Source organism: Phocoena sinus, chromosome 6 (genome assembly GCF_008692025.1).
Source record: "Phocoena sinus isolate mPhoSin1 chromosome 6, mPhoSin1.pri, whole genome shotgun sequence".
NCBI lineage: Eukaryota > Metazoa > Chordata > Mammalia > Artiodactyla > Phocoenidae > Phocoena > Phocoena sinus.
The window spans coordinates 81,158,512-81,184,359 of record NC_045768.1 but is presented as its reverse complement, the minus strand read 5'-3'; the positions used below and the strand labels follow the sequence as shown (position 1 = coordinate 81,184,359).

Below are 25,848 nucleotides of genomic sequence, written 5' to 3'. Positions count from 1 at the left end.
GTAGTCCTCTCCCTCCGCAACCAAAGAAAAGCCCGCGTGCAGCAACGAAGACCCAACGCAGCCAGAAATAAAATAAATAAAAAACAAAACTAAACAAAACAAAACAAAAAGACCACTACCACCCCATCCTCCCTCTCTCATTTTAGAGGACTCAGTGCCCATGTCATCTCTTCTGGAACATTCTTGCCCACCTCCAGGCTGGCTTAGCTGTTCCTGTAACCCCTCTACCTTAACACGGTGTATCCTAAGTCACCTGCTGTTTTTTTTTCTTTTGAAGGTTGATTTTAATGAACAAAAATCTCTGTATAAAAACATTTAAACTTTATCAAATGCTTTAAAAATACACACACACACAGATCCAAATCCAATACAGAATCTTTTGAAGATTATCATTTTTCACCTCAGCATAACATGTAGAGGGATTTCTGGATAAAACTTTACATGTGAAAAAAGACCCATAGTCTTACACATGCACACACACAAGAGCACACAATCACAATCAGGAAGAACTAAAGTATATGGTAAGAATGCAAACGAGATGGGAATGAATTTCTTGTAAAGCTTATATAAAAGAATGCTGCAAAGGGGCTTCCCTGGTGGCGCAGTGGTTGAGAGTCCGCCTGCCGATGCAGGGGACACGGGTTCGTGCCCCGGTCCGGGAAGATCCCACATGCCACGGAGCGGCTAGGCCCGTGAGTCATGGCCGCTGGGCCTGTGCGTCCAGAGCCTGTGCTCCGCAACGGGAGAGGCCACAACAGTGAGAGGCCCGCGTACTGCAAAAAAAAAAAAAAAAAAAAAAAGAATGCTGCATGAGTAAAAGAATTTCTATACCAAGAGAAGATGCAGAGAGGGGAAAGAGAAAGCAGAGGTTAGTCTAACTCATTAATAAATAGTTTGAGAAGGTCATTCAAGAACAGTGAATTTGGGGAGTTACAGATAATCCCTAGTTTTCACCACCTCAAATTCTGTGAATCTGGTAACTGATGATGCTTTGAAAGTGTCTGTTTTCATTTTTTTGTAGGTCTTGATTTGTTCATCAATTTTTAGGTGTGGTTTGTCCCTTTTGGTGTTAATTCCTCAGTTCTCGCTCAGTGTTACATCCAATTCACCAGAAGAGCCACAGTAAGAAACGATGGCAAGCACAGAGGACTACAAGGGTGGCAGTCACGGATGGCAGTTAATAAGAGCCAGACGGCCCGGGTTTGCATTTCAGCGTCACTAGCTGCTAGCTTCCTGTTACTCAGCAAGCTCCTCGGCCACTCTCTGTCTCCATTTCCTCATCTTCAATTAAGGATCATTATTACCTACTTCATATAGGGCTATTAAGAGGATTTAAACAAGATAATCCACTTAAAGAATTTATCACACTCGGCTTCACTGGTGGCGCAGTGGTTGAGAGTCCGCCTGCCGATGCAGGGGACACGGGTTCGTGCCCCGGTCCAGGAAGATCCCACATGCCGCGGAGCGGCTGGGCCCGTGAGCCATGGCCGCTGAGCCTGCGCATCCGGAGCCTGTGCTCCGCAACGGGAGAGGCCACAACAGTGAGAGGCCCACGTACCGCAAAAACAAAACAAAACAAAAAAAGAATTTATCACACTGCCTGACACAACTAAATGTGCAATAAATGTTACCTAAAATTACTATTAGTCATAGAATTATAGGGGAATCAAAAGAAGAATTTTCTTCTTTCTCCGTATTTCTCTTAAATGAGGTTTTCAGAGGCAAAAAAGACTGAGGATCTAGTCTTATGAATATAGATATTTGCTTTTATGTTAGAAAAAAAAATTACATGGCTCCATATCACAAAATTTAACATCTTTCCATTAAACATCACACAATCCTCATCATCATTATGCCCTACACACACCCTAAGTGATGTGGAGTTTCTATTGATATTCAACAATAGGGTCCAGAAATTTTAAATAAGAAATAGTTGCAGAAATGCATGTTGGGCAGTAATCTGTGGGTGCCCTAAGAGCTTGGGCCAACACAGATGCCTGGGATTCTGCTTCCAAGGCCTGGACCCACACACAGTCAGATGGGTCAGGTTCCTGCAGCCCTTCAAAGCTCCATTTGAGACCCTCTTCAAGAGGGGAGTTCCCAATAGGTGAAAGCAGCAGCAGCCACTGAGGATGTAATGCCCCACACCTACTTCAGTAGGTGAAGTAGGTGTGGGGCATCGATATGATATCGATCGCTATCGATATGATATCGATCGCTATCGATATGATAGCGATCATTGGTTTCTTTCATTGTGTCCAGAATAAAACAGGCTTCTTCCTGAAAGTTCTGTATCATCTCATCACTAAAGAGCACATGGATTCCTGTGGGCCCCTGCTTGTGGACCTGGCTGATCTGGCAAGGGGAAACGCTGAAAAGCTGAGCAATTTTTTCTGTCAGTCCAACAGCTGTCAGTTCTTCTAGGTAGATGGCATGGTAAACGAAGAAAGTACCATTTGAGTCTCCATCCTCGTGCTTCTGCTGCTGTTGCCGCTGCCCCCTCAGCCGCAAGGATTCCTGACAAACATAAATGGTTAGCCTTGGGCGCACCATCCGGCCTTCTAATGCATTAAAAAGTCTGATTCCATCTGCAGGGCCACAGATTTGAATCACATCATCTCTAGTTAGTTTCAATAAATCTGCCCCTGAGACCTTTGTAAAAAGCCTCGTGAATGTGGAAAAACGGTTTCCATGCAACCACCGCTGAGCCTCCTGAGGTGTGGTTGTCAGCAAGAGGTTATCTGTGACTGGAGGGGGCAGCTCTGGCTGGTGACTTGGTGAACCATTTCCTTCCCCAAGAGAAAGACTGCTATGGGAACTGCTGAAGCCAGGTGATGGGGAATTATTGACATACGTGATCTCGGGCCGTGGAGAACACTCTGTGAGTATAGTTGTCTCATAGGAAGGTTGCTATTTCTCCTTCTCATGAGGCGTTCGTTTCTCCATTTTCTCCCTGTCTGTTTTTTGTTTTCTGTCTGCACCTTTGGGCTTGAAGACTTTGATCTGGCAGCTGGCTGAGTGTAAGTGCCCAGTATATTCCCCATTCTCATTCTCCTTGAAGGTATCGATTTGTACTCAAAATGGCACTCCCTTCTCTCCACCATGTTCTGCATCGTGAACTCTGTGCTAATACAATGCACTTGAATAAACACAGATGTCCTCTTTGCAGGGTCCCACAGGAACTCCACTGTATTTAGTTGGTTTGGATTAGCCCTAGGATCGATTATACCCACAGACATTGGGATATCTACGTCAAGAATTCTATCTCCAGGTGGGTTCCACCTCCAGCCCTCCAGCTGCTGATGTTCAGTGTATTGGAGCCGTCTGTCATGGAACATGACACGGAATACACTCTTCACCAACTTGCCGTTAATTTCTGGTAGTTCTCCAAGTTTCCTGTTGTCTAGTATTCGGATTTCATAAGACTGGCCTTGATTGAGATGTGTCAGGGTTTCATCATGGAGTTTCACTGCTGGAGAGGTGGCAGCACAAAGCACGTATTGAAAAGGGAGGATTTTATTCTCATTATCTGGAGGCAAACTTGACTCTTCTTGCTTAAAGATGGGCAATGCTTGGCAACACCTGCGCTCCCATGCCGCTTTCGCACCTTTTCCCCCCGCCCCTTTCTGCGGGAACCACCTGCCGTTTATCTGTCTGTCCCAAGACACAGGCAGGAGGGTGTCTGCTCTACCTCTGGGTCCTCAGCGTACAGCCCAGTAAATGAGTCCAGGGCTGGATCCCTGACTCCAACATGGATCCCATTTCCCTCCTTCACCAGCCTGATCCCAGCCCAATCCAGCTCTGCTCAAGTTCTGACCTCATCCAAGACCCCAGCTTCACTTTTGACTCTTACCTCGCCCTGGCCTCAACAGCACACAAAGGAAAGGAATAAAGGCAGGTGCCCCTCACTACCAGGGGTACATCTCTACCTCCCTGAAGAAGGACTCAGTGTCCTGAGCCCTCTTCGAGTCTGCAGAGGGGAATGAGGGCAAGTAGGGGTGGGAACCTGGGCAATGCAAGTTCCAGACCTGACCTGGTCTATTGGCACCCTCTAGAGGACAGTTCTATTACCAGAGCTGGCTTTGCAACTAGATCCTATACCTCTCCACAATGAGGGGCTACAGGCCTGAGAAGCTTCTGGACCCACTGCCCACCATCCACTACTCCACCTGGGGGGCCTCCTTATTTTCTGCAGACCAGCAACCCCTCTCTTGTTTCTCAGCACCGGGTCACCTGCTCAAATCCCAAACTAGCCCATCTTTGGAGGCTCAGCCATTCCCTGGCTCCAGAAGTCCTCTCAGATGGCAGCTGGTGCCCTGGTTTGCTCCTGACCCCTCCTTGGTCACCCCACCTGCAGCCTTACATTCTGGTCCAGCTTGGCTCCTTCCCAGATGCCTTGCTTGCTGTTCCCAAGGGAGGCATCTTCTTGAGGGCGGGGCCTAGGGTTCCCCTTCCCCCACTCAGACGGGGGCTCCCAGAGCACGAGGCCCAGGCTCTTTCTCCTGCCCACCAAACTAAGAACCTCCAGAGAACCAGGCCTGGCTTTCTACCTCCCCTCTTAGACTGAGGTTTTCCTGCAAATATGGCTTATGTCTCTTCCTTCCCCTCAGACTGGGAGGTCCCTGAGTCCTGGGCATGAGTTTCTCTTTCTTTCTTCAGGATGGGCACTTCCTTAGGTCTGACCCAGGGTCTTCTCCCCAACCCTTCCACCTGGCTATTGATCTCCAGACTTTTCCACCTCCAATCCCCATTCTGTGCAGTTCTGCCCACAGCTGGGGCACTCAGGAGCCTCTGGAGCCTCCCCCAGCTCTGGGGCCCTGGGAGGGCTTCCTTCGGCTCTGGGCTGGACCTTTGGCTTGGAGCACAGGCCCTTCCTGTGGGACCGTGAGGCCCAGAGTGCCCACCCGAGCTCCACCTCTGACCTCACAAAGGCTGCCTCAGAACCTGGTCTCCATGGAGCTGCTGGCAGGAGAAGGGATGCTATTTTGGGCAGTGCGTCCGGACTCGGTGACGGGGCCAAACCCCTGCCCCACTGACCTCTTCCCTGGAACAGCAGAGCAGAGCAGTGCTCGGGCCACCCCGAGGAGGGCTGAGAGGCGGGCTCTAGCTTGGGGACGCAGGGACAGTGGAGCCTGAGACAGTCATGGAGGAACAAGTTCAAGACCTGCTGTGACTGAGAGGCCCCCAAGGCAGACGCTGGGAAGCATAAGGCACTTGGGCAGAGTGAGTCGGGCTCTAGGCAGGGCTGGGACAGGGGGCCTCCCCTGGGACCCAGGCCTGGGAGTGCCACTGCTGGGGACCACATGGGGAGGAGGTGATCGTGGGACTGTCTGGGGAAGGAACCCCAGCCGGGAGTTGAAGGCCTGGATATCTGCTCTGGTTTAGTCCTGAGTTGCTGCGTCATATGGGTGTATCACACCTCCTCTCTGGGCTTCAGTTTCCTTACCCGTAAATTGACTGCTGGGAGGCCCAGTGGTACAGCAGAGACTGGGAGGCTGTGTGGGGCTGGGCTGCCAGCAGAGCCTGGGGCGTGGGAGTCGGGGGGGCGAGTAGAGACTGGCGACATGGGACCAAAGCGGAAGGGATGCAGATCAGAGTAATGGGTGGATTTCTGGCTTTGCTGGAGTGGTTCCTCCCTCTGAAGTCCCCTCCTGAGAGGCTGGGGCTAGAGGGTTTCTGCCATCAGGGCTAGGGATGTGAACTTAGGCTACAGTTAGAGGGAAGCTGGCTAGAGAACAAGGGAGCATGCAGGATGGGGAAACTCCAGGGTTACCTTTGTGATGTCATTTGTGAGGAAAATGGGGATTAAAAGGGGGTAATTTTCAGGAAAGGTGAGAGGGTAGATTCTGTTCTGAGGTGAGGGTTAGGACTAAATGAACTTTCAGGTCCTCATCCTGCGTGTGTGTGTGTGTGTGTGTGTGTGTGTGTGTGTGTGTGTGTGTGCAAGGGGAGGCAGACAAGGCCCTGGAAAGTCACAGTGTAAGTCAGCAGCAAGAGAGCTTGAGGTTAGACTGAAGACAATAATACCCGCATATATGAGGGGTGGAGCTGCTGGGGGGAGGCTGTGGGCATCTCCACTGTCCAAAGCTGGGCTGCAGACTTGGGAAGGTCAGGAGGACCTCCGCAGGGCCTGGTCCGGGGGCCACGAGTCCGGGGACCAGCAGGGGTGAGGGGGTATGGCTTTAGTGCCACTCCCCATTGGCTGAAGACACCGACCCCTCCTTCTCCGTCCCTGCCAGCTCGGCTGGGTTGAGGGGTTGGCACTGGCAGCAGCTGTCCCTGTGGCTTCTTCCCTGGGGGAGCTGAGGTCTGATGAGAATGAGGGGCTAAGTTCTGAGCCACCCAGCCCTAGTGACCTCTCTCTGGCTCCACAGCATCTAAAAATCTCAAAGACAGAATATGACTCAGGCCGACAGGAAGAAGCGGTAAGCATCCCACCCATTCCCCTACCCAGCCCTTCCGTCCTGCACCCAGCACACCCCCAGGGCCCTCCCTGCCCCTCTTTCAGCCTCTCCCTCATGGTAGCTGATGCTCCCAGACTCCTTCCTTCCCACCCCGTACCAGCCCATGGGGCCCAGAAGAAGGATCTCTCCCACCTGTGCCCATAGCCAAGCATGGGCTGGGCCCTGGGCTGAGGGGAGGCTCAGAAAGACCCAGATGAGGGTCAAGGATTTGGGCAGTGGGTTCCAGCTGCCCCTGTGTAGGTTGTGCTCAATTGAACTGAACTCACCACCTCTCACCCGCTCAGGCTCAGGTCTCTTTGGGGTGAAATAAAAGCCAAAGTCCTTGCAATGGCCAAGGCCCTGCCTATCTAGTGCCCATTTCCTCTCTGACCTTCCCCCACCCCACTCTCTCCCATCCTTTCCTTCAAACATGCTCAGAGTCCTTAAGTGGCCATCCCCCCTGCCTGAAATGTTCTTTCTGCAGTTCCCCACAGGGCTTGCTCCCTCCCCTCCTCCCTGTCTTTTTTGTTTTTAAAATACATTTATTTATTTATTTATTTATTTATTGGCTGCTTGGGTCTTCGTTGCTGCGCACAGGCTTCCTCTAGTTGCCGCCAGCGGGGCTACTCTTCCTTGTGGTGCATGGGCTTCTCATTGCAGTGGCTTCTCTTGTTGCGGAGCATGGGCTCTAGGTGAATGGGCTTGAGTAGTTGCGGTGCACAGGCTCAGTAGTTGCGGCTCGTGGGCTCTAGAGCACAGGCTCAGTAGTTGTGGCTCATGGGCTTAGTTGCCCCGCGGCATGTGGGATCTTCCCGGACCAGAGCTCAAACCCGTGTCCCCTGCATTGGCAGGCGGATTCTTAACCACTGCGCCACCAGGGTAGTCCCCTCCTCCCTGTCTTTGCTCAAATGCCACCTTCTCAGTGAAGCTCACCGACTGCCCTACTCAGTCACTGCCCACCCCCTTTTCCTTGCTCTACCTTTTCCCGTAGGACGTACTACCTTCTACCACACAGATGACCTACTTAGGACATTTCATCTTCTGCCTGTCAGCTCCACATGAGCATGGATGTTGGTCTGCTTGTGTGCTCTTGGATAGAGAGAATGAATGGGTCCCTTCTGTGCCGATGACATCGCTGTCTCTGCCCAGGACTCTCATAGCGCTTTAGACCCTTTTTCCAGAGACTCACTGGTCCTGCAGGCAGCTCAGTCCCAGCTGAAAACAGCCTTCTCCACTCCTCTCCCACCACTTCCCATGGTCTCAGCTCAGTCAAGGATCCCCTTCTCCTCCGATGCTCAAGCCAGAAGTCAAGGCCTTGTCCTTGCTATTCTGTCCCCCACTAACCACCTCATGTCCCTCACATCTAACCACCAATCTGCTCAAATATGTAAGATATCCTCACTCCCACATCCCTACGCCCTCACAGCCACTTTAGGCCACCACTTGCCCATTCTTCAAGTCTCTTCAGGCCTTGCCTCCCACCCCGGGGCTTCTTGCTCTGACGGTGTTATCCATCTCCTCCACTGGATGAAGCCATCCAAGGGCAGAGACTGGATTTTTACTTTTCCCCCTTGTGCCTGACTTATAAGTAGCTGCTCAACAAACATGTGTTGAGCGGATAAATATTGGTTAGCCGGTTAAATGGTTGGCTTGAGGTTAGTTGGATAGTTTGCAGCTGGTTGGTTGATTAGATAATTAAACGAGCTGGTCAATAGGAGAATCAGTTAGTTGGTTAAGTTGCTAGGTTGATGAGTCAAAGGGTTGGTTGGTGGGTTGTTAGATATTTAGTTCCTTGGTTAGCACATATTACTTAGGTAATTACCTCATTGGCTGTTAGTTTCTTGGTTTGTAGGCTAGTTTTCTTAGATGCCCTTTATCATTCTATACCCTTCCTTGAGCTCTCTCATCTATGCCCACGGGTCAGATAACCATCTATGACATAGTGACGTCCAAATGGGTATCTCTAAACAAGACCACATGACCGGCAGCCTCCTTACTGGTCACCACCACTTAGCTGTCTAGTGAGCTCCTCAAACTCGCCACACCCAGAAGGGGACCCCTCATTCTCCAGCCTAAGCCTGCAGCTTCTCTCATGTGCCTCACACAGGCCATCGTGCTGCTCTAGCCAGAGCCTGGGGTCATCCCTGACACTTCCTTCTCCATTCTCCTCTCTAATAAGACACCAAGTCTGTCGGTTTGACTGTCTTCCTCTCACCACCGCCACTGCACCTTCCTGGCTCAGGCTGCCATCACCTCTCAGCCTGTCCAATTGCTCACCACGCCTCTACTCATGCTCCCTTATTCCTGCCTCCAAAGAGGAGACAGTGCTTCCGCTTAAATCCGTCACCCCACGGCCCTCTGGGGCGAGGTCAGACTGCCTAATGTGGGCCATGAGGCCATCTGCCCCTCTCTGCCCATCTCGTGCCACTCTCCGTTCTCTCTCTGCAGCCCATCCTTATAGAATTCCTCTATACATCACACATAGTCGTAGCTGCAAGCCTTTGTCCAAGCATTAGCCCAGAACCTTCCCCCAGCCTCCTTTGATGCTCCTTCGTCTGGCCGGTCTTGTATTCTCGACCTAAATTTCCTCTGGGAGAGCCTCCTACTCCCTCCTCTGGGTCATCTGCTTCCTCCCTGCAACCCCATAGTGCCCACTCTTCACTGTGGCAACACTCTTTACACTTTTAAGTAACTGCTTAGTTAATTGTTCATCTTCCTAAGAGCAGTGATCATGCCAATGTTCTTTACTGCAGTCACTGAACACAGTAGGCATGGTAGGCATTCAATAAATCTTTGGTTCACTGGCTCCTTGGTGGTTGTCACTTACTGCGTCCTGCCTGCTTTGTGGTGAGGAGGAAGGGGCCAGGGTTCCAGAGCTCTCTTGGTGTCTGTGACTTCCTGCTTTGTCTACTGCCCCTCTGCCTCTGTGGTACCTTCCCAGGACTGTTCTTGAATTCCTGCTGTCTCAGGCTCTTCTTCAGGGCTGAGGAGGCATAGGGGCAAGGCAACCCTTATATGATGCTGCATGGGAGCTGCAGCTGGATGGGAGCCAGTGGGCCGACCATCCAGGCAACTCTACATCCCCCTCTATGTGCTCAGTCCTGGGTTTGTTTCCCTGAAGTAAGGAGACAGCAAGGACTAGGGTGGGTGAGAAATGAACATGGGGTCTCAGCCAGAAAAGTGGGAGGGGTTCTATCCATGCCTGGTTTACATTTCTCACTCCCTTACTCTCTGCTGCGGTGAGGCTGGGGAAAGTCAGCAAGCTGAGGCGGGGTGTGGGTGATGTTGCTGACCCCAGCGGGGTGAGGAAGGTGAGGGTCACTCAGCGTGGGAGGCGGGGGAGGGTCACCAGCCTGAACAAGCACTAAGGCTGCACTTAGAGGCATCTGCACCCCACCTCCTCCTTAGCCTCCGGACACCGTCTCTTTCCTCACACTCAAGTCCTATTCCCCCACCACCAACAGAAGATAGAGCCTCTAACTCACTTTTTCATCCATCTATCCATCCAATCATGCACTTACTAAACAAACGTTTATCAAGCCTCTACCATGTGTCAGGCACTGTGGGAAGTTCTGGGGATCTAGTGGAGAGTAACAGATGAATTCTCAGTTTTCGTTCATTCGACAGTGTATATTGCACACCTATTATGTGCCCGGCACTGTGCTAGACAATGAGGATACACCAGGGAGTAAGACACAGTCCCTCCTTTCCTCTGTCCCCCCGTTCATTCGTTCATTCATTCACTCCCTCACAAGCATTCATTTGTGTTGACCTTGCTTCAGAGCCTGGTATATTCTGCTGTCCCCGTCATCTCTGGCAGAACCTGGGGCATGCTTCAAGCCTCAGTGCTGTTTCTAGAGCCCAGGAGCAGACTTTGCCACAACTGTGCTGTTTGCAGAGCCTCACTGCTGCCAGCTCCTGCCTGATGCCTTACCTGTGTCCCCAGAGCTCTGGCCCCAGCAGACAGGCAGACAGACAGACAACTGAGCTCCACTCTCCTGCCTGCTCTCTCCCATCTGCTTCTCCCCTGAGGCTCTTTGGCAGCACAGATGGCGCTCACTGGCTTCCCAGCTGCCTCCTCTGCAACCTGGCCTCATTAGTGCTCGCTTCTCAATGGTCCAGTCCCCTATCAGGAGGAAGAAGGGGCATGATCTGGATACCCCCAGTCCCTCTCCACATCCCTGGGACTCTCACATGCCTCTGACCCCAGCAGTACCAGCTGCCCTGGGCAAGAGGAGGTGTGTGGAGAGGCCACTGGGTTACCCATTAACTCAGCCATGAGTTGAAAACCCGATGGACTGTACGTGCGCCTGATCTCATTTCTGCCCATGGGCTCGGGCTGCTGCTTCAGGTCCACCCGCATGTCCAAGATGGTCACACCGTCTGCAGTAACAAGGATGCAAACAGTACTGCAGAAGGAGATGGTGCGCGAGTTCCTGGCCGAGTTCCTGAGCACATTTGTCATGATGGTGAGTGGGTGGGTGGCACAGGGTGAGCAGGCTCTGAGGAAGGGGCCTCAGGAAGGTAGGGCTCAGTAAGGGCAATCCATGACCCCCTCCCCACCGTTGGGCCCTGAGTCACACTGTCCATTTCCCGGCCTCTGAGCTAGGAGCCTGAGGGAGAAGCATAGGAAAATAAGGAAAGCTCTGTCTCTCTCACCAAGCCTTTTTGGGAGAGAAAGGGCTCATGGTACGTGGGAGCAGAATGAAATCCTGGGCTGCTTGGGGATGGGTGGGTCAGGGGGCATGCCTGGAAGTGAGGAGAAGGGAAACAAAGAGCAAAGAGATTGGAGAGGACATTGAGACTTTGAGAATTAATCCTGAGGGCAATGGGGAGACGAAGGTTCTCAAGCAGGGGAATGATATGGCCAGATTTGGATTTTAAAAGGAAATTCCCGGCGCAGTGTGGAGCCTAAGCCGAATGGGCAAAGCTGGAGGCAGGGGAACCGAAGAGGCTGTGGCAATGACCTAGGATAGAGGTAGAGAGGGTGTGGAGAAGAAAGCACACATCTGAGAGAGTTATGGAAGAGGGAACCTGCGAGCAACAGATGTGGGGTAAGTGCTTAGGGGACCGTTCTGCGGAGCCTGCGGCCCAGCGCAGGGCAAGGCATGAGGTCAGTTTTAATGTGACCAGGTGAGATGCCGGGGAGAAATCTCGGGGGTGGTTGGATATAGAGGTCTGGAACTCTAGAGAGTGGCTTGGGCTGGAAGTAAAGAGTTAGACTACATCAGAATATGAATTGTGGTTATAAAAATTGTCCAGTGAGAATGTACAGACAGAGAAAAAAACGGAGTTGAGGACAGAGCCTGAAGAATGAAGAGGAGCACACAAAGGGGCCTGAGAAGGAGTGACCAGAGGGGTGAGAGGAGAAGTGGGTGGGGGACCAGGTTACATAAGCGGCGGGGTCCACAAGGAGGGAGTGGTCTGCAGCGTGGGAGGCTGCAGACAGGCCAGAGAAGTGAGTGCTGACGCCTTCTTATAGAGTATGGCAACCTGGAGGTCCTGGGGCACATTGGTGAGGGCTCTTTTAGTGGATCATGGGACAGAAACCATATGCAAGTGGGATGTGGGTTTTCTTGGAAACTCCCTGTCCGTCCACCTGCGTCGGCCCTGCCACTTATCCCATCCAGCCTCTGCCCTTAAGCTGTGGCCATGCTTGTTTGCACCTTACGAAGGCCCAGGTCCATGAAAAGAAGGGCTAGCCTCTGGGAAGGGAAGTGAAGGTGTCGGGAGTGTCCCAGAGGTGGCAGGGGGCTAGGAGTTGGGGGGAGAGGACAAGTGTGGTTGTGTGTTCGTGTGTGTCTGTGCGTTGAGTCACGGTGTAGGAGACAGTGGGATCCACAGAGCCCTGGAGACTCTGGACACCTAGGTTCTTATACTGATCATCCTGACAGTGAGTCACCAGCTGGCCTTGGACAGGTCTCTCTGTGGCTCAGAGCCTGTCTTCTCAGACATTATTAAGTGTGTTGAATCGGGCCTCCATGGGCTTTGGAGCTGGGTTTGAATTCCGGCTCTGCTATCTTCTAGCTCTGTGATCTTACATAAGCATCTTAACTGTTCAGAACTTTACTAATATCGAGCTGGCCAACTTTGTGAAGAAGGTCAAGAGACCGACACCCAGTGCACACAGGACATATGTGTTGGTTGCTTGTCAAACTAACAAGCGCTCTCAGCTGCTCTCCCCTCCCTGCCACTCGCTGTCTCCCCGTTCTCCATTACCTGCCCTCCTGAGCTGTGACACCAGCATCTGGATCCGCTCTTGCCTTAATCCAGGGCAAAGTAACTCATTTATGACAAAACATTCCAGCCCCGTGAGGGCTGTTAAACCTTGGAACTGTGGAGGCGGGAGGGTGCCTGCTCAGAGAGCTCTTAGGGAAAGCAAGCACTGACCACATGCATTCATGCCTGCCCACTGCCCACGTTTGCGTTTTTCTTCCTTTTATTGAGATTATTATAGAGCACCTACTGCATACCAGGCACTATAATGCTAAGCCCTTATGTGCAGCATCTTCCCAAATCCTCACAACAGCCCTGTAAGGGAGGTACTATTATCCCCATTTCACAGGTGGGGAGACTGAGGCTCCGTGAGACAAAGTCACTTGCCCAAGGTCACATTTTAAGTTAAGATGAAATCCAGTCCAGTCTAATATCCCTGTCTTGACCCTTCATCGCTATGCTCTGTCCCTTAGCTTAGCTGCAGATTTCTGACTGTCCCCCAGCTGAGGTAAGGCCCTCACTTTGGGTAGTTCAAGACCACTCTCCAGGCCTCTGTTTCCCTTGGGAGCAGAAACATTTGCCATTCAGTTGCTGTGAGGATCGAAGGGAAGTTACCCTTGTAAAAGAACTTTGTGAGGTTCATGCTCACAGAGGACATCGTATTGTTGTTATTTTTAGGTGTCGGGCCTGTGTGCCAAGAAGTGGTGGCTTTTTCAGTTGACAGGAAGCTCAGTGAGTCATCAGCACAAAGCTTTCGCCAGAAAAGCTACAGTGACCTTGGGCCCCATTTACTGCCGACAAGATAAGGGAAGCAGACTGTTCCACTCAGTTCCACTCTGTAACCTCCGGGGCTGTTGTCCTCCGGGCTGGGCCCGTGACTATTGGAGGGACCTGGACAGGCTGGGCCACGTTCACTGATCAGAGAGGGTGGGTGCTGGTCTATCAGGGCCCTGGAAAACCAGCTGTAGTTGTGAGTAGTAGGGCAGGGGTTGCAAACTCGTGCTGTGGGGCGCCAGAGAGAGTCACCTGAGGGTGGCGGAGATGGTGGCTAATGGCAGAGTGCTGACCTATGCGAAGACGTGGCTGCCACCACTCCAGCCGACTGTTGCCATGCCACGTAGAATGCGGGCCACTGTTGTAGAGCTTCTGATTTTGCAAGAGAAGCTGGAATTTCTGTGCTTGTGTCAAGACCAGGCTACCCAAACAAAACGTGTGCTGGACGGCTTAGGTCTAGGGGTTGCCAGTTGGCAACCTTGACACAGGAGATCATGTGGGGTTTATTCACTCATTCATTATTTTTAGTATATGGTTTTGAGCTCCTACTTGGAAATGGGGACCCTTGGTCTTCAGACCCTCCATGCCTGCTCCAGCCCCTGCACCTCCTGACCCCCCAAGCCTGCCAGCCTGGCCTGGCCTTGCTCCCCACCCCCAGCGCTACTCAGACACTTTGCTCGTCCTTTCCTCTCTCCTTTTTCTTCAGCCCCTTCCTCTCTCAACCTTAACACACTCAGGTCTCTCGACCTAAAACAACAGAACACAGAACATCCCTTCATTTATCACACTTGCTCTCCCTCCCTCCTCAGGTAGGTTCTCAAAGGCATGTCTACCCTGGTCCTTTCAACTGTTCACCACCTACCCCCCCTCATACTTTCTGGGACCTGGCTTCATCAGACCCCATGGCCTGATGACACAGTGCTCACCATGCTATTCATGACCACTGGATGGTCACACCCAAAGGGATGTTTTCCAGGCCTTCTCACGCTTGACCCAGAGTCTGCACATGACCGTGTGGGCCACACCCTTCTTGGGAAACTCTGCTTCTCCCTGGGGTCCAGGGTACATTCTCTTTGTTCTTCCATTTCAACTGGTGCTCCAGCTGGGGTTTCTAACGTCCACCCCTGAGGGCTGACGTTCGGCCCTAGGTTCAGCCCTCAGCTGCCCACTCACCCTGCGCCCTCTCCCGGGTGTCTTCATCCAGCCCGACGGCTTCAACTGCAGCCCTTGTGTTCACAGTTCTTCAGGTTTTCTTTTTTCAAAAACTCTAGAACTGTTCAAAGGAAATACAATATGAGCTACATATGTAATCTAAAATTTTCTAGTAGCCACATTAAAAAGGTAAAAAGTGACAGGTGAAATTAATTTTAATAGTTACTCTATTTAACCCACATACCCAGAATGTTACCAGTTCTACATGTAATCAATATACAATTATGAATAAGATCTTCTACATTTTCCTTTTCCTACTAAGCCTTTGAAAGCTGGTGTGTGCCTTACACATACAGTAGATCTCAATTTGGACTAGGCACATTTCAAGTACATAATAGCCACATGTGGCTCATGGCCATCATATTGGATGACACGGGTCTAGACTCTGATTTCCAGCAGTTTGGACATCTAGAGGTCCCTCAAAGACAACATATCCAAAACACATAGACTTTTCAGAGGAGGTGCCATCTGAATGTGGTCTTTTTTTTTTTTTTCTTTAAATAATTAATTAACATTTTGGGCTGCATTGGGTCTTAGTTGTGGTGCGCGGGCTTCTCTCTAGTTGTGGTGCAGGGGCTCCAGAGCGTGTGGGCTCTGTAGTTTCTGGTGTGCAGGCTCTCTAGTTGAGGCACGTGGGAGAATGTAAGCTGAGTTGATTGTGTGTGGGGGAGGAGGGAGAGGACATCCAAGTTTCTGGCTTGGCCAACTGGGATGGGGGAACATGGGATGAAGATCACATTTTCTGAGAGATGGTGAGCTTTCAAAATAGAGCTGGAGATGCTTGTGAAGCACCCCGGAGACTTCCAGTGGGTATCTGGAAATAGGGATCTGGCTCCCAGGTGGAGGTTTTGGGAATTAGTGCATCAGGCATATCTGAAGCTCTAGCCCTGGTAAGAAAACGCAGGAGTGACTGGGGTGAGATATGAAAAGGGCCAGGGATAGAACCCTGGGATCATCTGTATTTTATGAGGCAGATGAAGGAAGAAGAATGTGGGAAGGAACTGTGGACCGGGGGAGGCTACAGAGGGAAAAGGAAAACCAGGAGAGGGAGATGTCATGGAAGCCAAAGAGGAGGTACTTTCCAGAAGCACAGTGTGGTTAAGGGGGTGAAAGTCAGCACAGTCAAGTGAGACGATGCCTGAAGGGAACTTTGGGCAATGTGGAGGCTGGAGCCCTCGGACAGAGCGCAGATGTCAGTGACAGTTGGAAGCAGAAGCCGGGCTGAGGAGGGAGGGCAAGGGAAGGGTTAAAGGAGCCAGCCAGCGGGTCCTTCCTGGAGCCTGACTGACATGGGAGGGGGCGTCCAGGAGTCCACCGGTGGACAGGGAAGCCAGGCTGAGGCGGGAGGCTTCACTTTCAGGAAGGAAGAGACCGGAGCGTGTGGCAGCCACTCAAGGGGAGTGTGGAGGATACAGGCCAGGGGAAGGTCTCTGCAGACAGAGAGGTGGGAGCAAGGGCCAGAGCTGAAGGGAAGGTGGATATAGGGGCAGGTGGGTGTTGTTGAGTGAGGGCCTCCTTTTAGGTCTCTAACCTCCCTGTGAAGGGGGTCAGTGGGCCGTGTCACCTGCTGAGATCTGGTGCTGGGGCATGGGCAAGAAGTTCAGGAGTGACGCCCGAGGGCAATGGGAATGAGGCTGGCTCCAGGGCTGAGTGTGTGGGACTCTTGATGGTTGGAGGTTCCTGGCAGAGTCCAGATGTGAGGCTTGGAGATTCCTTGAAGAAACTCCCCTCAGGCTAGGCTGAAATGTGAGAAGCTCTGAGGGATCGAATCCACACCAGCCCTGCTCTCTTGGAAGCCCTGCCTCCTCCAGGCCCTTCAGGTGCACCTGGAATCTAGGGACCTGGACATGCCCATGAGAGCCCCTCACTCCACTGCCCCGCCCTGCCTCCTTGCACAGCCCTCACCCAGCTCTCACTGGTCGTGTCTGAGCAGCCTTGGCAGGGGCAAGGGGGAGAGGTCACGAGGAGGGAAGTCTCTGGAGGAGGGGGGCGGGCAGAGGGTCCCCAAGGGCAATGCCGGGGAGGCCTAGCGTGGGAGGGGCCGAGCGCCACTCTGAGGTTGGGGCTCCTGGGCCGGCAGCTTCCTCAGAGGCCCTCTCCCACAGGTGTTTGGTCTCGGCTCCGTGGCCCACATGGTTCTAGGAGACAAGATGGGGAGCTTCCTCGGTGTCAACTTGGGTTTTGGCTTCGGAGTCACCATGGGAGTGCACATGGCAGGGAACATCTCGGGTGAGTGGGCTGGGCCCCGCCTGACAGGCAAGGCCAGGTGTCCCCTGCTGGCTCCTGCTGCCCACTTCTGGCTGTCCCCTTCTCCAAGTCAGCCAGCATCTTGCCCTCACGGGCCGCTTGGAGGGAGAACACCCTGAGCCCTTTTCCTCTGCCCAGACGCTTCATGAGCCCCCTTGACCCCTTGTTTTTACTAGCTGGGTCAACTTAGGCAAGCGATTGAACCTCTCCATCCCTCACTTTCCGTAATGGCTAAATGGAGATGGTGGTGCCTGCCTCGCCGGGTCCTTTTGAGGACTGAGTGAGAACGCTCCTCGAATGCTAGCCGTTATTATTGTTGCTGTCGTTGCTCTCAGTATTACTGATTATTGTTGTTTGTTTCTACGCCGACACACTTGACCCTCCCTGCAGGGGCCCATATGAACGCAGCCTTGACCTTCACCAACTGTGCACTAGGCCGCATGTCCTGGAAGAAGTTTCCCGTGTATGTTCTGGGTCAGTTCCTGGGTTCCTTCCTGGCTGCTGCCACCATCTACCTCCTCTTCTACAGTGAGTGTCCCGCCCTGGGTTGTCCATCTCTGGCCTCAGCCTCCTCCCCTGAAATATGGGCTGATCCAACCGAGTGTCCTAGCCTGTGAAAATGTCTGGGAGAGAAAAGTCTTGGAGGTACTCCCTGCCCTCCATCCTACAGCCTCATCTCTGAGGCTGCAGTGGGGTTTGGCTGCGGGCAGGTCTATACTCAATCTGTGTTTCCACAGCCGCCATCATCGACTACTCGGGGGGAAGTCTGACAGTGACTGGTCCCACAGCCACAGCTAACATTTTTGCCACCTACCTTCCTGACCACATGACCTTGTGGAGGGGCTTCTTGGATGAGGTCAGTGGTCCAGGGTGGGTGCCCCTCCTCAAGCCCTCCCCCACTCAGGAGGGGGCCAGCAGGCAGCCCCTCATGGTGAAGAGGACAAGAACTCTGGATGGGGACTTGTCCTTGTGCCAGGACATGTTTCTGCCAGCAGGTTTGGGCTGGGGGCACTGCTGAGGCCCTATGGCTTGGCTAGGGGTCCCAGGTGGCTGCCACGGTGTCGGCTGCCACAGTGTCTGCTCCCCAGGTGTTAGTGACAGGGATGCTTCAGCTGTGTCTCTTAGCCATCACGGACAAAGGGAACAACCCAGCACTGCAAGGGACACAGGCCTTGGTGATCGGCATCCTTGTTGTCATCATTGGAGTATCCATGGGCATGAACACAGGATATGCCATCAACCCCTCCCGGGACCTGCCTCCACGCTTTTTCACCTTCATTGCTGGCTGGGGCACACAGGTCTTCAGGTACTGCCTTGTCCAGCCCATTGCTGTGAGTTTTCTGTAGGCTTCCTATATGTGGAGGGGTGGAGTAGCCCGGGAGCATCCTGCAGAGCTCCCAGTGGCCTGGGGAGGCAAGAGCGGGTCCTGACTTTCCTCCAGACCCTGCTCCTGGACTGAATGTCAACCCTGCCCCAGACCCGCCTCTGTCCCTGAATCAGGCTGAAGCTGATCGGTGCCCCAGGCTCAGGGGCAACTCCCGGGCTAGGGTGGGGTTTCTCCTCTACTCTCAGGCCCTACTCTCTGTCTCGGCCTGAGGTAGATGCAGGTGCCATGCTGGGCATAGGCCCCCTAAGCAGGCCTCTTCCTCTTGCCTGCAGCACCAAGGACTGGTGGTGGGTGCCAGTGGTGGCCCCACCCCTGGGTGCCTACTTAGGTGCCATCATCTACTTGATCTTCATTGGCTCCAGCATCCAACAGAAGCCCCAGATACTGGAGACTCCCTCGACGTATGAAGACCACGGAACACCTGTGTTGCCCAAGACTACGTCTCACACACCCGTGACCTCTTCCCTCACCCCTGTCTCTGTGTCCCCAACAACAGACCTTCAGTCCTGTCCCACCCTTAAGTGACTCCATCTGCCTAGAGCACCTCTAAGTAAGACTATTTTTGACCCCATCCCCATCCCAATAAAGAAAGCCTTGTCCCACAGTGGCAGCCCCGGTTCCTGGGTGCCTCCTGTGGTTGGGCTTCCCTCCTGGATTCTTCCAGGAGCTCCAGGGTTATGCCATAGCCCAAGGCTGAGCATAGAGCTGAGAGGCCTCTGACTCCTTCTGGCTCTGGGAGCTGGGTCACCCCTGGGGAAGAAAGTGGAAGGGACAACCTGTGGCCTCGGTAAGAACAGGATCAGATCACAGGACACTGGACACAGAACAGTGGACTTTCAAGCACAGGGTAGGAGGGGATAGCTTGGGGGAAGGGACACCAGCTAGCAGGTGGGGGTCAGTTCTGGATACACCTTGAGTGCCCTGGGATAGGACTCTACACTCTCCCTCAGTTCTGGCCAGTTCTCGGACCAGGCAAGGCACGTCCCAAGTGTGTAGGTCAGAGTTCTCAACCTTGTTTTCATTATCGCCCCCTAAGGAGCCTTTTAGACATTTTTTCCTTAATCACACAGTATTTTAAATACCACAGATACACTGTATATCTGTTTATGTACTGTACACATATCTTTGCTTTATACAAAAAAAAGTAAGATTAAAAAAATCTCTCCCTTCCAAGGATCCATTTTTTCTCCCATGGGAGTAAAGTCTCCCCCACCCTTGAAAATGCCTGATGAAGACTGAAAGGAGGTAAGAGACTAGGCTCCTCTTCCTTCTTCCTAGGCCAGAGCTCTCCCACAGGAAGGAGCTCCAGAGTTGGAAAGGAAGATGCGGAGAGGAAAATCCTTCCAAAGGGCACAGGAAATGGTCTCGTAGGGTGCAGGGGGACAGGTGTAGAGGTTGGGTGGCGGTGGGGCAGCCAGAGTCCACTGACCCCGGGGCCCAGTGGAATCATCTGTGTTCTGGGACTCGGAAGGCAGCATCACCCATGGCTCCTGTCACTGCTCGTGCATTTAGCCTTCCAACAATCATGGAGCTCCTCCTGGGTGCAGGCCCTGAGGATGAGGCTGGGTCTCTGCCTTTGAGGGGGGCAGCACCTACTGGGGACAGGCAATCACAAGGAAGGAGCTAAGTGGTGAAGAGGGGGCTCGTAGGCCAGCCTCAGGAGGAGACAGAGCAGAATGGGGGTGGGGGGGGTGTCCTTCCTGGGGCTGGCTGCCACACTTTAAGGTAGGAGGAGACAGCGGGCAGAGGAGGCTGAGCTTTCTTGTGGAAGTGTGGGCATGGCGAGATGAGGTTTAGAAAACCCACCTGAGCTGCAGGGTGCAGGATGCTGGAAAACAGGGAGACTGGGGCCTGCAAGGGAGTGTGGTGTGAGGCTGCTCCAGAGGAGTGGCAGGGCAGCTAACAGGTCAGCGCTGGTGGGCGGAGAGAAGGGATTCACCTAATACCAAGGAGGTAAAACCTGCAGAACCTGGGCTTGGACTGGAGGAAGGAGTGGGTGAGGAAGAGGCGGGGGCCAGGGCTCACTTCCAGTTTCTGGCTTGGGCCCGGGTGTAGGAGATGTCCCCACTGAGCGTGGGGCGTGGGAGAGGAACTGGTTTGAAGAGGAAGATGATAAGTTATATCATGGACACATTGACTTTGAGGTGCCTATCGGACTTGGGCAAGAGGTGTGTAGGCTTGGGCTTCCCTGGTGGCGCAGTGGTTGAGAGTCCGCCTGCTGATGCTGGGGACACAGGTTTGTGCCCCGGTCCGGGAAGATCCCACATGCCGCGGAGTGGCTGGGCCCGTAAGCCATGGCCGCTGAGCCTGCGTGTCCGGAGCCTGTGCTCCGCAACGGGAGAGGCCACAACAGTGAGAGGCCTGCGTACCGCAAAAAAAAACAAAAAAAAACAAAAAAAAAACAAGGTGTGTAGTCTTGGGCAAGTTACTCAGCCTCTCTGGGCCTCGGTTTTCTCATTTGTAAAATGGGTCTAATAATATTACCTGCCATTTGTGTTGATGTGAATATTCAGTGAAATAAAGTATGTACAATGCTGAGGATGGTGCTTGGCACAGAGTAAGTGCTCAATAAACCATTATGCTTTTTGTGTGGTCTGGAGCTCAGAAGAGAGTTGAAGCAGAGATTGGGGAAACTGTGGTTGTGTGGATATAGCTGGGGCCGAGGAAGGGTGAAAGAAGGGTCAGTGAACAGGGTCCTGGGAGCACAGCCAAGAGGCAGCTGTGAGGTGGAGTGGGCCTCTCAAGAGGTTTGGTTGACGAGGGGCACAAGCTGGGTGGTCAGGGGACACTGGACACATCCCAGATGTCCATCAACAGAGGAACAGATACATTGCAGTCTAGTCACATATAGTGCAATACGATACATCAGTGAAAACTAAGGCACAACAGCTACCTGCAACAACATGGGGAAAGTTTGGAGGCATAAAGAGCGAGGGAGTACGACACCTTATACCATTAAAAAAACAAGCAAAAAAATGGGACTTCCCTGGTGGCGCAGTGGGTAAGACTCTGCACTCCCAATGCAGGGGGCCCGGGTTTGATCCCTGTTCAGGGAACTAGATCCCACATGCTTGCTGCAACTAAGGAGCTGGTGAGCTGCATCTACGGAGCCTGCCTGCTGCAACTAAGACCTGGCACAACCAAATAAATAGTAAAAAAAAAATAAACAAAAACAACCAAAAAGGAATATGTTCTTTGGGTGTACGTATGTGATAAAACTACTTAAAAAAAAAAAAGAAGGGATGCTTCCTCCATGGAGACAGAGATGGCTGATAAGATGGGGAGGAGCATGGGGGCAAGCTATTAATAATTTCCTAGTTCTGGAGTTGGGGTAAATTTTTGGGTTTATTATGTGATTGTGCTTATAACATATAACTGTGATATATATTCATTCGTAGGTATCATGTATTCTAAAAGATGAAGAAGAAATAGCAATAGCATGAAAACAGGTGGTGGGAAGAGTGACAGGTATGGGACCCACTGAGATTAGGGGGCTGGGGGTGCAGGGAGGAAGGAGAGACTTGAGTGTGTCTGACATCCCACGGTGGGAGGAGCTGAGCCAGGGAACCAGGGCTGGGAGTGGCTAGGGAGGGGCCCACAGCTGGAAATGCCAGCCAGCTGCCTCCCTCCGTGACCTTGGGTCTTTTCCCCTCTCAGCCTCAGTGACCCTGTGAACACAGGGTGGGTGGCCACTCTCATTCCTGGTGTTCCAGAGCAGTGTGACCCTAAGGCCTCAGTCACAGATGGGAGGGGCATATACAGGCCCCAGGGTTCTGGTTCCTACCCTCCTCTGCCCCACTGACCATTTCAGCCTTCTGGCATCCTCATGTTCCCGGGAGGTGGCTTTGGAGGCAGGCCAGCCAGGCAGGGGTCTGTCCAGAACCCTTCCTACTGTCCACTGCTCTGCTACAGATCTATACTAGGCCCATTGCCCATAACCTCCTGCAGACGCTGATCCCAGTGTCAGGCTCAGATGAACTCTGACCCTGGTCACAGAGCACTTCTGTGCACAGGGCACACACCCCTTTTGTTCTCTTGGCAGACTTAGGTTGACAGCCTACAAACGTGCCAGACACCGTTCCAGAGCCGAGGATGTAGGCACAATTAAGATGGAAAATGTCCTTGTTCTCAGGGAGCTGACATTCTGTGCAAAACATGTGGTGTGTTTGTGATACACACTAAGCAGGAAAAGCGGGAAACGAGGATAGGAATTGTGTGTGGGAGTGAAGACTGGAGGGCTGAGGAGGTAAATGAGTAAAGAACTGAAGGGGGTGAGGCAGTGAGCCATGTGGACATGTTGGGGACGAGTATGCCACACTGAGGGAATAGCCAGTGCAAGGAACCTGAGGTTCGAGCTTGGAAGGACCATTCCTGGAATGGAAAGAGTGGTGGAGTGGAAGAAAACAAGGCCAGAGGAGTGTATATGTGGGGGGGTAGGGTGAACCCAGACCAAGCCTGTGGAGAGGTGAGGCCAAGGCTTGGGGCAGAGGTGAGGGAGGTCTCTGGAGGAGAGAGGGAGGTGCCACTACAGGAGGGAAGGAAAGAAGGGAGGGAGGGAGGGAGGGAGGGAGAGAGGAAGGGAGGGAGGGAGGGAGGGAGGGAGGGAGGGAGGGAGGGAGGGAGGAGGTGGGGCGGGTGTGGCGCCTAACGGGTCCCTGGTCTGAGTTCTGCTCACACACACAGTCCCTCCTGTAACCACTCCCTGGCTGGACTCAGGAGGGACATTTGTGCAGCTCAGGAGGCCAGGCTGGGATGTGAGCTATAGGAGCTCTGGCTCCTCTCCCACTCTCCTAGTCCCAGACCAGCATGGACTGGCTGTGTGACCCAGACAGGACCCTTCCCTTCTCTGGGCCTCAGTTTCCCTGTCTGTACAATGAGGCTTGAATCTGTTGGTGTCTGGGGAGCCTCCCAGCTCTGACTTCTTCCAGCACTTCGAAGCCTCATGTCATGATCCCATTACTGTCCCCTGCCCCTATGCCAGCTGAGGCCCTGTTTGAGATGGGGACAGGGATGGGACAAGAATGACCCCCCAGGCCCAGGCCAAGCCCCTCCAGGGCTTTGCCGATGAAGATTGGGTCCTCAGCTCAGTGGTCCTGGCCTTGGGAAGAGCCCCTAACTCCCTGTCCAGCCTGCTGTTCTCCCACTCAGGGCCTCTGAGGGATAGACACACATAGGCAACACCTCGGTCTGGCTGGTCTCATTGTCCCTCCCTCAGATGAGGTCTTGCAGCCCTGGAAGAGGTGGGAGAAGCCATCTCGGGCTGGACCTTGGTGTTGGCACCCTCAGAGGGAGAAGGCTGTGGCCACTTAGAGCCATGCAGCCTGAGCTTGGCTCTGCACCCACCCCTGTGCTTAACCCAGAGTGGGAAAAGGTGTGACCCCACCCTCCCATGTGCTGCAGGGCTCATAACCGTGGCACCTAAGAGCACAGACAATGAGGCCACTCGGCCCGGATCCAAATACCTGCTCTGCCACTCACTAGCTGTATGACCTTAGGCAGGACAGGAGAATAATAGCTCCCACCCCCCAGGGCTGCTGGGATGATGAAATGAGTTATGCCTGGCACATGGGGAGGGTGCGTGCTGTTATCACTCTACACCGTCTCGTGGTCCTCACGTCACCACGCCCACCTGACACCCAAGGAATCTGGGAGCTGGGGAGGCTGGCTCAGTAAGGGGTACAGAGTAGGGATTCCAGTCCTTTGTTGATATGATCTCTGCCGGGTTTTGTTTGGTCTTTAAATTGTGAAATATATTCTGTAAATGTATGTATAAAACATACAGGTACAGTTAAAATAACAGTAAAACATACAAAAACAAAATCTCTAAATAAACAAAAAAGCCCAAACACTCAAGTGCCCCCTACCTAGCTCTGGCAGGTTAATTGAACCTCTCTGGACCTCAGTTTCCTCATCTGCAGAATGGGGGTCACATGGCCCAGAGAAATGAGGTGCTTCAGGTTTCAGTTTTGCCATCAGCATTCCACTATGATGGAACAAGTTTATCAGAGTTCACGGTGTCTCCTTGGGTCTGTGTTCAGGAGCCAAGGCGGTGGGGGGAGGTGCTGGAGGGTGTGTGAAGGGGATGCTCTGGGCTCAGTTGGGGGACTGAGTGAGTGATGGAGCTCAGAGGCTGAGAGATGAGACACATGGTTCAGAGCCAGGTACACCCAGGCACACAGATAAGGTCATAAGACTAGGGCTGAGCCTTTGAGTCCTCCAGGGACCCAACAAAACCCTTGTTGGCTGATAAAGAGGATTCCTCAGATGAGGGTTCCAACAGACCCCTGGAACAGCCCTGCCAGGGCCAGCAAGAATGTATTCCTGCTCTCACTGCCCCGCCACATTCCTCCACCTGGCCCCAGGTCAGGGGACATTAGACCGAAGATAAATTCCTAATGGAGGCCCAGTGCCAGGGCAGGGGAGACTGGATGGGGGAGACTGGTTGGAGACACAGGAGACAGTCTAGAGGTTGGATGTGCTGAATTAGAGGGACTTGTGGGACATCGTGGGAAAGGCAAGGGCCTGGGATAGAGAAAGAGCTTTGAAGCCCAGGGTGGTAGCTGAAGGCTTGCAGTTGGATGAGGTGCCCAGGGAGAAACGATGGAGACCTGGGGAGCACCCATGTTTTAGAGACGGCTAAAGAGGAGGAAGCAGCCAAGGCCCATGATCTCCCCGGGCCCCGGGAGCCCGAACACTCTGGGGCCTTAACTGACCTGTGCCTTGGGGCCGGTTCCTTCCCTCAGGTGGTTCAGACAGTCAGGGCAAGTGAGGGAAGTTCATGCCCTCCTGGGCAATGTGGAAGAAAGCCCTAGAGACCCTCACTCCACAGCACTTCCCCGTATCACTGAGTCCCGCAGCTTCAGGCCCCAGCTCTGGCTCTGGCAATTTCTGATTCCTGTCCTGTCCTCAGATCCCTGCCCTCTGGATGACAGAGTGCCCAGGGCAAAATCCTTGGACCTCTTCTCTTTCACCCTCCCTCCCAAAATGGCCAGCCTGCTGAAAGGCTGGTGAAATCACCACCCTTTAAATACCATTATATGCCAACAGCTCCCCAAATGAGATCTCCAGCTCAATCCTGTCTCCAGGCTTCAGACTCCCACAGACAACCGCCTACTGGACAGATTCTCATCCTGCAAGCCTGCTCCTCCCACACTCTCTCCTATCCCAGTAAATGGCAAATTCAATCTTCCCATTGCTCAGGCCCAAAACCTTGAAGTCATTTCTGCTCCTCTCACATTCCACATCCCAGCTGCCAGCAAATCCTATAGGTGTTATCTGCAAATTCTATCTAGAATCCAACCACCTCTCAGCATTACAGCAGTGGTCTTCTGACTGCTCTCCCAGCCTCTCTGCTTGCTTTGACTCAGCCCTACAGTCTAGTCTCAACACAGCAGCTGGGATGATCCTTTCCAAAAATGAGCCAGATCTTATCATTCACTCCTCTGCCCGAAGCCTTCCAATGACCTCAAGGCCCCTGCTACTCTCTCCTTTATTCACCTTTTGGCCTGGTGGCTTTGCTGTTCCTTGAAGGTGCATGGCATGTTTCTACCACTGAGCCTTCGCCACGGC

General features: G+C 53.0%; 3 protein-coding genes across 3 annotated transcripts in view; 1 reads left to right on the top strand and 2 right to left on the bottom strand.

The window, feature by feature from the left end:
• Positions 1–2,148: 2,148 nt before the first annotated feature.
• LOC116755022 (alpha-globin transcription factor CP2-like) lies at positions 2,149–6,072 on the bottom strand. The gene is given in 4 exon segments (XM_032633889.1): positions 2,149–3,113; positions 3,116–3,693; positions 5,447–5,556; positions 6,028–6,072. Coding segments are annotated over 4 exon segments (1,698 nt in total).
• Positions 5,133–19,448, top strand: AQP7 (aquaporin 7). Its single transcript, XM_032634590.1, is given in 9 exon segments — positions 5,133–5,223; positions 6,375–6,425; positions 10,795–10,912; positions 16,751–16,874; positions 17,283–17,420; positions 17,630–17,748; positions 17,981–18,198; positions 18,552–18,760; positions 18,763–19,448. Coding segments are annotated over 8 exon segments (990 nt in total). The 5' UTR covers positions 5,133–5,223; positions 6,375–6,399; the 3' UTR covers positions 18,801–19,448.
• NFX1 (nuclear transcription factor, X-box binding 1) overlaps positions 19,369–25,848 on the bottom strand; it is a 90,994-nt gene continuing 84,514 nt past the window's right edge. Inside the window, exon 25 of the transcript XR_004350321.1 lies at positions 19,369–19,874. The gene's annotated coding sequence lies outside the window, so the exon portion shown is untranslated. The remainder of the gene's footprint in view (positions 19,875–25,848) is intronic.